The sequence below is a fragment of the Lissotriton vulgaris genome, chromosome 6 (assembly GCF_964263255.1).
Source record: "Lissotriton vulgaris chromosome 6, aLisVul1.2, whole genome shotgun sequence".
Classification (NCBI taxonomy): domain Eukaryota; kingdom Metazoa; phylum Chordata; class Amphibia; order Caudata; family Salamandridae; genus Lissotriton; species Lissotriton vulgaris.
In genome coordinates this window covers 1,830,121,186-1,830,133,511 of record NC_141694.1, presented here as the reverse complement: position 1 = coordinate 1,830,133,511, position 12,326 = coordinate 1,830,121,186, and the positions used below count along the sequence as shown (strand labels likewise).

The 12,326-nt window shown below is 45.7% G+C and overlaps 2 protein-coding genes across 3 annotated transcripts in view; one reads left to right on the top strand and one right to left on the bottom strand.

Annotated features, from left to right (window-relative positions):
- Positions 1-8,269, bottom strand: part of HADHA (hydroxyacyl-CoA dehydrogenase trifunctional multienzyme complex subunit alpha) — a 120,202-nt gene extending 111,933 nt beyond the window's left edge. The window contains exon 1 of one of the 2 annotated variants that reach the window (XR_015296705.1): positions 7,629-7,759. Coding sequence is in view for 1 of the 2 variants with exons in the window: in XM_086928099.1 (XP_086784225.1) it covers positions 7,629-7,671 (43 nt within the window). In the remaining variant the exon portion in view is untranslated. Of the gene's footprint in view, positions 1-7,628 lie in introns of both variants that reach the window. The other variant, XM_086928099.1, reaches the window with a different exon arrangement.
- The window catches only part of HADHB (hydroxyacyl-CoA dehydrogenase trifunctional multienzyme complex subunit beta), a 147,903-nt gene continuing 143,515 nt past the window's right edge, over positions 7,939-12,326 (top strand). The window contains exon 1 of the mRNA XM_086928100.1: positions 7,939-8,032. The gene's annotated coding sequence lies outside the window, so the exon portion shown is untranslated. The remainder of the gene's footprint in view (positions 8,033-12,326) is intronic.

The window sequence follows — 12,326 nt, the reverse complement described above, 5'->3', positions numbered from 1 at the left end:
ACTTTGAGTAGCTTCGCGTAGCGCTACTTCGCAAACTATGCCCAGCCCTACTTGTGATCCGGGAGGGTAAACTTACTGAAGACAAACAAAACCAGGTTACAATATTTAATATTAACCCTAATTTAATTACAACAACCAGACAAGGACATGATAAGACCGATACAGAAACTTTGACCGACGAGGCCAGAAGTACACAACTTCAACATGTCTGCCATATTGACTGCTTAATCTCATTGGATAACAAATAGTCCATTGTTGAAATTCACAGACGTGTGATTTCCTAAAATTGAGCTATCCACAAACGGTGCACAGTGAGGGTGCCAAACGCGGTACGCATGGGACATTTTTGAGGAACGCTCAGTGAGTTTTTAAGAACCCTGTCAACGTAATATTTGCCAAATTATGCATTTAATTAGGCACTCGCGATTAAGGCATGCATTCTTTAAGACTGACTGGCGGTTTCAGTCTGGAAACAATCAGTTGCCAGTCATGCAAGATCACACTAGAATCATGTCGAGATGCGATTCAAAGAGGATAAATTATGAGACATCGGCTGCAATTCAGTAAGTCATATTCAAATCACTGTATGCTTTTTACCAAATGCTGCATGACTCGTTTTAGACCGGGTGTCATTGACATTTAGGGTATGTTCGGGTCCTACACACACAAGTTTACAAATAAAATTGAGAGACTGACATCCAGGGCACCAATGTTATTTTGAAATATAATCGTCATGCACACATATTATCAGTCACCCGTGTAATAGGTTTTACGATAGTATGCATTAACCAACAAATGTATGAGCACCCACACACACCTGCACCCGCACACACACACACACACACACCCGCACACAGCCGCACCCGCACACACACCCACGCACAGCCGCACCTGCACCCACACACACAGCCGCACCTGCACCCACACACACACACCGCCGCACCCACACACACACACACAGCCGCACGCGCGCACACACAGCCACACACACAGCCGTAAGCACACACACACAGCCGCACACACACACACACACACACACACACACACAGCCGCACACACACACAGCCGCACACACACACAGCCGCACACACACACAGCCGCACACACACACAGCCGCACACACACACACACACACACAGCCACACACACACACACACACAGCCACACACACACACAGCCGCACACACAGCCGCACCCAGCTGCTCCCCGTCAGACTTTCTACACATACATTTAAGTTTGCTTTACATTTCACAAAACTGTACAGTTAAGTTAAAAAAAGGACGAACTTCCCCAAACGGCAAACTGATTCATCACATCGCAAAGGGAAGACCTTCAACATCTCACTTTGTAAAGAGAGGAGTGTTCTCATTTTTAATAAATTCAGAGGCATAGTTATGCCTCCGACACTTCAAAACATTCAAACATTGTTGATATGATTAATCTGGCACCCATCCTACTGTGGGTAAAAATCTGGTTGAATCCCAATCTCACATTGAATCACCTTATACTGCGGGATTGCATGAGCCTGGAGAAAGCCAGGGACATCCAGTGGCTATCTTACATTAAAAGAGCCACCAAGGTCATGGGTCGACCAGAAATCTTCACAAATCCTGAGGCCCAGGTAAAAGCAGATCTAAAATGGATCAAAGCTAATTTTATTAAAGCTAGGGAGCAGGAGCGAGAGATGGAACAAGTAAGAAAACCTTTGGTTAGAGGGCACTATCTATTGATCTCGAGCTTGTCTATCCAACCTTATCTTACTATAGTAACGATTCCGTTCCATCGTTGGGATTTAACAAAGTTTAGATTTAACCAGTTACATAGATTATTTACTGATTGTAAAACATGGTGTAACCCAATAGATGCCCCCCCTTGCAGGTGTGATGGTTTTTCACTGCAGGACACTAGTCATTTTATGTTCTTTTGCCCTTTGTATAGGTCAGCCAGAAGAAAGTTTGTTGTTCCTTTGTTAAAGGAAAAGGGATTCCTGCAAGTTAAACCAGCGCTACTTTATTTGCAGCTATTGGAATCCCCAGTAATTATGTTTGGAGTGGTAAATTTTATAGTGGCTTCTATTCGTTTTAAAAAATTGAACATGAGAGATTAACCCCCCTAATGCTCATGACGGAACGGTTTCGTCATGAGCGTCGGTTGAGCTGTGCTCATGACGGAACCGTTCCGTCATGAGCCGATAGGCTCATTAGAACCTTCAGCACAGCGCAAAAATCCGTGCCGCGCTGAAGGGGTTAACTGACATTGTTTGTGTACATTTATCACATCAAATGAAATATGTTTTTTTAAAAGAAAAACAAAAATTGCACATGTATATATATATATTTTTTAAACTTTTTATGTGTATTAATGCAATTCCACATTGTCTGTATTGTGACTTATGATTTTTATTAATCGATTAAAGTGGTTTTTGAACTTGAAAACAGCTTAACTTCAATATTGATGGCAGATCTTAGTCCTCCGATTTGTAATTGAAAAGAAGAGTTATAAACTAACCTTCATTAACAAATGGCACCTTCAGGACGATTAAAGTCTATATGCTCCAATCAATCGACTGACAAATTTCTTATTTGGACCTTTTCCCTCCAGGTCCTACCAGACAGCAGGTCAGCGTTCCTACTATCTAGAACAAAGCCTGCCACTTCATGCCGTTAATGGGATGAGTGCCGACCCTACCTTACCTTACCTCACTGCACACGAGCATCTAAGATTAGCACAAAACTTGTCCTTCGAATGATTTCTCTCAATAAAAAAATGAGCCTGCTTCGTCAGCTCTTCTGGAAACATGGGGCATTAGAGCGTTGCATGCATAACACAAAATATTAGGGGTTAGCAATTAACTCCCAATTAACTTCCAACTGTGGACTTTAGCCATTTCGCAATAGCCCACTGGGAGACTCCACATGTCGAAATGCCGCTGCACAGAGCTTTAAAACTCGAGTAATTCTAACTGCATTGCACGTAAAGCATAATTGCACATTATGCTGCTTCCTCTCAGGCTCTCAAAAAGCAAAGCAGGTGGCCAATTAGGCGGAAAAGGGAATGCAATGCCGCATATTTAGATGGAAGAAAGTCAAGCGGCATAACATCTTCTTCAGCTCAGTGTCTTATCACCTGAGCTCCAAACATTTTCATCAGTCTTCTCTGTGGGACGGATGAAAACGTGGGATGTGAAAATGTAAAGAGTATTTAATCAGAATTACATTAAAGCACAAAAAAACGAATTTTATTTTAGTGTGTTTGACACAAAACTGCCTTGGTACGGCATCGAACACATAATGGGTTTAGTCATTCTGACCTACAGCAGGGAGTGAGGGGATATCTGTGCTAGATATAAACGGGAAAGAAACACTTTCCACATGTTCCTCTAAAGAGGAATGAATACTTTAAGATTCGAATACAACGATGAGCAACAGAAACAGCCCAGTAACACCGATACCCAATGTTCACATGTGTGACTGCCACAAGAGGGAAATCTTCATCACGATGCAGTCCATCGATCCTAGGAACTATAAAGAGACACTATTACAAAGCTGAATGTGTAACATTTAAGATACTCGCCAGGTTAGTCCTCAATCCGTTGACCTTGAAAGGTCGGGAGTGTTCCATTGGAATTCAGTCATGTGACAAGTGTGTTCCAGACAGATTATTGCAGCAGATGCACTAAACCCGTTAAACCTGATTAGCTCTTCGCCTCGAAGCACTTGCATCAAGGCGTCGGTTCAGACGGCCTAGAATTGGTCCCAGCTAAAAAAAGACGCTATCCGAGAACCTTGAAAACAGGGGCTATCTGGGGACAGGAGCAGCAGCACCTGTACTGCATGAAGGAAGCGGCTGAAGGTTAAAAACATGCTGTAACGAGCTACAGCAGGTAAAATGCCGAGGCTTGACGAGACTGGGTTAGGGGGCGGCAGCAGCAGCGCCTGTGCAGCATCAGGGAAGGGGCTACCGTGAGCTGAAGGTTAAAATTGCTGTACTGGTCTACAGTAGCTGAAATGCGGAGCAGCATGACGAGATTGGGTGAGGGGGCGGATAACAAAACCAAAGTCCGTGATTACATCCCACTCCCTGGGGCGACTAATGTGAAGTAATGAGGCAGACGGCGCGCCCAGGGCTCAGTCACCTTTGGTACACATTAACAGCCGGCTCTGAAGTCGGTGAGCTGCGACCTTTGTCCCATATTCCACGCAGCGCATGACCAGCAGACTGTCCGCCTACAGTCCGTCAGAACCAGGATCAGAACCAGGAGGGGGGGGGGGTGAAGAGCTACCGCCCTTAGATTACACATGAGGTGCTCAAAGGTATTCAATAGGACGCCTGCCTTCCTTTAAGTGAGACTCCACAAACAGCGATAGTTGAGCTATTTGCCGAAGTAAGCAAGCATCATTCCCAAAGCGGGGCCTTTTATCAAGCACACGACTTCTGTACAATTGAGCAGAGTAATAACAAAAAAAACTAATTGCAACCTGCACTTGATGGACAAACTTTATTGGCAACATTCCCGGGTGATCTGCGCTTAAGTCATACATTCACATAAGAGAGTTCAAATGAAAATATGGTCACAAAGATCTTTGCTGAAACCGGAATGTTCCCTGTGTATTGCACAAGCCTGTGTCCATGCTTCTGCCCTGATACCATGCTAATCTAGCAAAGAATCATCAACCTGTCCCTGATAATGCAAGATAAAGTGCGCACTCATCCCTGTACTGGATTTAGAATGTAAAGTGGTGGTAACAGGGTACCAAGTTTTGAGATTTGTCATCTGCGAGACTGTGGCCTACACACTGCACCTGTTTAAAGTTCTGATGGTGCTGACATACAGTGTGTATGCTGCGGTTGTGCAGTACATGCATGATAAAACTGAGTAAGAACTGAAGCCAATGGGATCCCGTATGGATACCCCTGTTTTGAGCAGGCACAAAATGGAGGATTAGGACAGGCGGTGCAAGTGTACTACATGCATGCTTAAGGATACAAAGGAAAGGGGTTTTGTTTTTAGCAGTATGTGCTGGCGCCTGCTCAAGTGCGCTTTTGGGTATGTGCGATATTTATTAACCATAGGACGAAAGGATAACCCTGAACCCTTCAAACAGACACAAAGCCTACAAATATATTTAAAAATGCCTATGGACACATCTTATTGTAACTTGCAGAAAACAGTACTGCAGTCTTAATTCTATTCATATGAAACAAGAACAATTGAAATAACAGTCGAACACTCCAAGTGTATTGTGTTCTTTCGGTTTAATGATGATCGATTGCACAGCCAACACGTGTTTCGTCCGGTTATGACTTCTTCAGGGCTCTATGGCAAGTGCAGTGAAGAACATCGATCCCTCCGCCGATTGTACTTCCGTTCCATCTGGCAAGGGAAGGAAATCAAATTCCCCAACGACACTCAAAATCAAATCCTCAAGTCGAGCGAACCACACACTATGAACAATTCTGACGTGGTTCGAAATGGAAGAAAGGGCCGAGTTCAGCTCTATCCAGGGACCGTAATGCCCACAAGGCTTCCTAATACAGCAGAGTACGCTGTTTCCGTATGTGACTTGAAGCAAAATACCAAAAAATACCATGCATGCTTATGGTTGAAGAGTGGAGAATCTGACACTGTGGAGGAGCAAAGATACCATGGGCCCTAGGTCAGACAAGGAAAATGGTCACTTTGACTGCTGTTGGTATAGTAAAGCACAGCAATTGTCATGTATAATGGGCCCCAGTGCATTTCCAAATGCTGCATTAATCGTGGCTATGCCCCTGCCCAGACACTGAAGAAATAAGTCTGGAGTCAAAGCTACCTTTAGAAATTCCATTTAGACTTTATCAGAGAGGGGGTGCGGGTTAGTTCTTCCGTGGTGCAGCCTTTGGCTGGCCGATAGAGGTGAAGGATGAAACTGCAGTGCCTGTTGTGCAGGGTGCAAAAGTTTGTATGTCAGCCCTTTTCTTTTGTCTAGCCCAGATTACTGCTTCCAAAAGCTCATGACCACCGGATGCCGAAACCTCACACTTAATTGTGCCTATGTTAAAGGTGTTTTTGTGCTATGAGACAACTCAGTGCTATCTGCTACAAGAAAAGAGGAGAGTTTGCTGTGCCTTTTCTAGAAAAAATTCCATGTTACTGCCACACGAATAAGTATTTCTTACCAAAAATACATGTATTATAAATATATACACACACATATAAATACAGATAACGAGGCTGGGACTTCCTACACCCCTACAAATACCACCTAGTTGACATGCATCTGTTTAAGTGTGATGGGCATGTTCTACTGTTTGGTTCTGGGGACTGTGCATCAATATAGACAATACACAGTGGTCCTGAATATTGGCCATGTGTCAGGCAATGCCACAGTGGTCCTAAAAATCAAGGACTATCACAAATGTAAATGTGTGCTTCAGATTTCCCGAAATGTCAAGAAAAGGAGGAGTATAAAAACCCTCTCGCTATATATATTAATGTGCAACATACGCATAGTGAGTGTAGTACATATAATTCTATGACCCTGACAAAGATGTTGGGGAAACACTGATACGAGTTAGAAGTGAGGGCGGATCAGATAATAGAATATCATAGTCATATTGCTGTTACCAGTACAGCCCAGTCACTAATCATGAGATAGTCACATTTTGACATTTAAAGTCAGCAACCAAGCATAGAAACCAGCAGCAGATGCACTCAAGTGACAGGTACACAAATGGCAGAATTAGTGCGATGGGCGGGGCCAAGTTTGAAAATATGCTATATTAATAAAACAAGGGGCAACCTGGTATTCCTATGAACTTAAGTAACATAGCTAAAAATGGGCAGCGGTTTCTGGGGACTTATACATAAGGGAAATAACTTTGAGGTGAGCATGACAAACATAACAAATACAGAAAACTGTAGTTCTGGCGTAGAACTTCGCCAGTACTTGGGTCCAAAGACATTTCGACATAGCACCTTAAATCATTCCCACAAATTCAGTAATTCCATAGACGTCAAGGACTACTAATACTCAAGTCCAGGCTCTTCCACCTCTTACAGTTCCCACTGTGCACCCTGCTTTCTTTTGAAAACTGAACCACCTGCGCCCCACACCACGCCTTCCACTTACATGAGTGATTGACTGTCATGAGTTTAGGTACCACCTAAAATAAGGAAAGCACTCACGTGTACACAGAAGGACAAGAAGACACAATGTAGGCATTCTGCTGACTTTGCCATGGCAACTGTTTGATTCTGGTCAATAAAACCGGGTGTTATACTCGTCACCCACTCAAAAGCACCAATAATTCTCTCAAGTATTTGAAAGGTGGTAACCCAACTGAATTGCCCCCCTCCTCGCCTGTGCAACTCAATTCAAGAAGCCTAGCTCCATTCAGAGCCCCAGCCTCCATCACAGGGTCTATACAGCCCAGTTTCCCTCCCAGGGTCTAGGCAGCATGGTTTTCCCCGTTTCCGTGTGAACACCCTTCAACCCGGCCTGCCCTCCAGCACACACCCCATTTATTCGCCAAACCTTCCATGTCACACCCTCCCATGCCCCTTCGGACGAGGGTAGCTACCTGCCTCCTCTCCCGAGTGGTCCCCCCACTTCCTCTGCCCTCCCGCACCCCCTCCCCGCTCTCACCGGCGCAGCCCCGCAGAGCCCCGATGCCTCGAAGCGCGGCCATGTCTGGAGGTGAGTGAGTGCAACAGGCAGGGTCTGCCAGGTCCTGACACTTCCATTCAACAAGGACCCTGGGCTGTCCGCAGCGTTGCCTGCACCGGGACGTGCCTCCGCGATCTCATTCCGCCCCTGTGCTCCCCTAAGCGCATACCCCCTGGTCAGGGTCTGAACTCTCCCAGTGAACCCGGATCCTACGTCCCCTCTCTCCCCAGGTGAGGAGCGCACAGACTGCGCTCGCATCAGGCAGTGGTATAGCTAGCCCAGTGGGGCGGGGCTGGGGTCCTAAACACCTCAGCACGCAGCAGCTGGAGGTCAGGCGGGGAGAGAGGGAACTGCACACAGCGGGCCGGCGTTACTGGGATCGGGTGAGTGTGGGGTCCAGGGGCCCCTTAGGGCCCCAGGGAAGGGTCAGGGTGTCAAGGCCCCCTTGGGGAGGAGAGGCATCCTCTCTCTCGTGGCAGGGTTGGTCCCACTCGCTGCGCCCCCTCCAGGGCTCTGTGCCGTCGGCACTGGGTGAAAGGTGACAGCGAGGAGGGGCTGTCAGTGCCGGCTCCGGTCTCCACGACCGCCTGTCCACTCCCCGGCGAGAGCAGCCTAACCTCGGGGAACGGGCATACCGCCAAGGCATAACCCGGTTTATCACTCCCAACGCCTATTTTGTTCATTAAAGCAGCACAGGAGTATGGACATCTATTTAGTGATTATTAATATATTTTATACCCCTTTTTTATCCCTTTCCCATCGCTTTCCTTTCCCTTGTTTTCCCAAAATGTAAATAGCTTTCTATTATGATTTGTTGCCTACTGTATTTTGCTTACAATATATCCTATGCATTGTTTTTTTAGGTCTTTAATGTAGGTTATTGATTTTTATGATTCAATAAAACTTATTAAACTTAAAAAAAGCAGCATAGGAGCGGCATATTGAACTGGTTCAGTCCTGGTCCCTCCCGGCAGAGTCCAGGCAGTCCCGAGGGAGGGTTGTCACCTTTCCCAGAGAATCACACCGCCAATCTGGTTACATTTGAATAGCCTGCAAAGCCCGGGGCTTCTTTCTCAGGTAGATCTATGTATAAAGGTGTCTGTATTATTACTAACATGGTCTTTCTATCATTGTTTGCTTTAACTATCAGTCTGAGTTTATTAGGTCAGCTGTAGAACACATAAAGTGTTTTCGTCTAACGGGTGCTGGGAGTATCTACTGAACTAGGGAAAATACGGGCTTTAGATAATTTTTCTAATTTTTAGGTCTCGCTGGTGTTAGCAGCGCATAGCGCTGCTCCAGCGAAAGACCTATTGTTGTGGGTTTTCCGGGAATGGCGTACAGGGGGTGGTTACGTGCTTTACCTCAGCGATTTTATTGCCTGTACGCGCACGTCCAGGCCGGCGCTGTGCACATCCCGTCCCACATTCAGAGCAATTCAGGCATTCGAAATCGCGCGCACACACAGCCACACTCACGCAGGCACAATGCATCAGGATGCACTTACAGACACACAGTCACACATACACACGCACAGCTACACACACACACACACGCGCACACACACACACAACCAGCTACAGCTACACACGCGCGCGCACACACACACACCCCCTCCCCTGCTGCCACCCCCACTACAACTAAGCCTCACTTACTGCATTGGCGCAACTCCGGACTTCAGCTGTCACCGTGGGGCTCTCCCTCGGGCATGGGAGACCCGCGTCACCACTGCTCCTCCCCTGGCCAGCCACTCCGTGGGCGCAAGCTTCCAGCAGGAAACAGAAGTCCCGCCCCACGACAGTTTCGTCACGGGCACGTCTTGTTTTTTTTTTTTTCACATTCCTAGGTTGACTCTTGACTGACAAATTGAATTGATGCAGATTGTCTGCTGTTATTAAATAAAAAGAACAGTTACACGCAGAAACGTCAGCTAGTCTCTGCGTAAATCATCAATTTCTTAAAAACGGCTCCGGATGCCTTCGCCAGTCTCAGTTAATCACCTGTAGGTGAATGCAAGCCCCAGATGGGAAGTAGGAAGTGCTCTGCGCTAGCTTCCTGTACGGACTCCGAGCTGATCCTTCTAGCTACTGCACGCGTGCGGTGACGTGCTCCCGGGGAGGGACCGGCAACATGCTCAGGCAGCAGCAGAGGCGGGAGATGTTCTGTCTGCTAGTGCCAGGGTGACTGGGAGCGGAGCCTTACACAGAAGCCCGAAGCAGCCCTGGAGCCTACGGGAAGAAGTAGAGAAGTGAAAAACACACCATGGCTGCGCCCCACCCTGTCTGGGCTCCCCGCTGTGGGTTGGTGAAATTCTGAGTCCACCTGGCGGGCCGCTGTAGAGCTCATAACTGGCAGGGAAGGACGTGGCTGATATTTTTAAGGTAAGCTGAAGAGGAACTGTGGTTTCCCCTCTGTTTGTTTACTTTGTACGAGATTAATATGTTGAAACGGCATCCCCAGTGCTGACATCCAACAAAAAAAAATCGAAGACATGAGAAACAGGAAGCTTATGTAGAATCAGAAGGCAGCAGCATATGATTTGCATTTTGCATCCACAACAGCCTGTGTTTAGGCGCTGCTTGTGAAGCTCGCACGAGACAGGCAGCCAAGCTGGTTTCATTTGACTAGTGCAAACGCCGAAGAGGGAATGTATATATCGGTCTTTTAAATGTGCATTTAAAGCTCCTTTAGAGGTAACGGCGTGGTCGGACGGGTTGTTTTACATATGAGGAACAGAAACAACATGGTCTCGCGTTGGTGTTGGTGTTTATTTATGGTAGATATCGATTAACTGCTCCATGATGTCTATGCGTTTTTTTTTAAAGAAAAATAACGATCCGAGCGAATAGACTGTGTGCCGGCATTCTTAGCTGACAGCCCTGAGCCCTTGGTATCACAACAAACACACACTGGAGGTGTCCAGAGCATGCAATTCCCCTAATTCAGCCACTATCGAGTCCGGCTAGCGCCTCCTTACTGCCATACCTTCCCAAGCACGCCCTCTTCATTGACTTGGATCCTATCCCAGATCACAAAGCAGTTTACAAACGATTCCCACACTACGGCTGGGAGAACCATCCATTGTCCATTGTCTGGCACCATTTCAGCCGTGCAGCTCTTAAAAGCGGCCCACTCAATGCGCTGGAGCTGTCGCTCCTACCGTCGGGGCAGAGGGACATGGTAAGTTTGGCTTAGGAGGTTTAAAAGAGAGCATTGGCTTTTGGGGGGTATGTTGCTTAATTGGTAGGGGTGGGTTAATTTAAGGTAACCCGAAAAGTGACCCTTCTGCACTCCACCCAGCCATCTTGATCATGTGCACTCCACGCAGCCACTGTTCCACTCATCTACACACCACACACATCCCTATGACCTCCTAAAAACATGACGCAAGTGTCACAATAAAAACAATGTAATGCAATGCAATGTAATAAGTCTTGCGTTTAAGCCATTGACCTTGCAAATAACAATGCCTTTTTTTTTTGTTTTTGCTTTTAAAACATAAATAAAAGGCATTGTCATTTACACCACCACATCACTCGGGGACACAACCCACACAACCCACTTCACCCTTCCACCGACTCAATTACAATAACTTTTATTTAAGTATTATTAAAAAAATTAAAAGCCATTGTTATTTGTAATATCAATACATCTAAGTCACGTAAATACAACACACATTGCATTACAAATGCTATAGGTGTCACATTTGAAAAGTTATAACTATTGGCATTGTCATACACAATGCCAATAACTCAAACTTTAATGCTGCGAGACCTATTGCATTGTAAATGCTTGTTATACTTGTAGAAGTATTAAAATACTGGTCATGCCGGCACAAAACAGGTGGCCATCCTATATCCGAATGGAGTACTCTGAGGCATGTCAAACTGCACCTCAGATATGTATATTACTATTCGTCTGAAAGCCTGATTAGATAGTTCCAGGGAGGCACAAATGGTTACGTTGTCCTGAAGCAAAAGCAGGGTTTTTCTTTAGTTTCTCAATCACCGCTTTGAATGGGCAAGTACTCTCATGCACTTCTTTTATTCGAAAGGGAGAGTACCTGCACTTGTCAGAACTCCTGCAATTCATTTAATGAGAGCGTAGCGGCATTCTTCGGGAGTAGCAAACTGGTACTGTTGGATTGTAAAGATTAGTTATTTTATCCCCCTCAACTAATATAGTTGCTAATTGTTCAGCATTATTTGACCCTGCATGAACCAATTTACTACTGCACATCAATATTAATATGCACACAAAAGTCTTATCACATTAATTCCTATGACACTCACATTTAACTTAACTTTGCTAGCACCAGCTCTTTCGGTCGTCTCTTTCGGTCTTTTTTATTTGGTCTTCGAGAAACCCCTCCTAAAACTCTTGACTCATAGGCACATTTTATTTAATCAAATCCGTAAATCTCACTTGCAATACTTTTTCCCCTTCTATCTGTTGCCATCACGTCACACACTAGCCTGGTGTCCCCCTTTTTCTTTGGGCAATCCTTTGCTCTACCATTTAACATTCTCTTCTCTTTCAAACGCAACCTTGAGAAAGCCCTGGCTCTACCTGCCACATAGGGCGAAACACATGTCAGCTGTTCATTTTATCTCACATTTTACCGAATGAAAAATTAAAAACGAGTGAAGCGGAAACAACAACATGTGGTAAATAAAA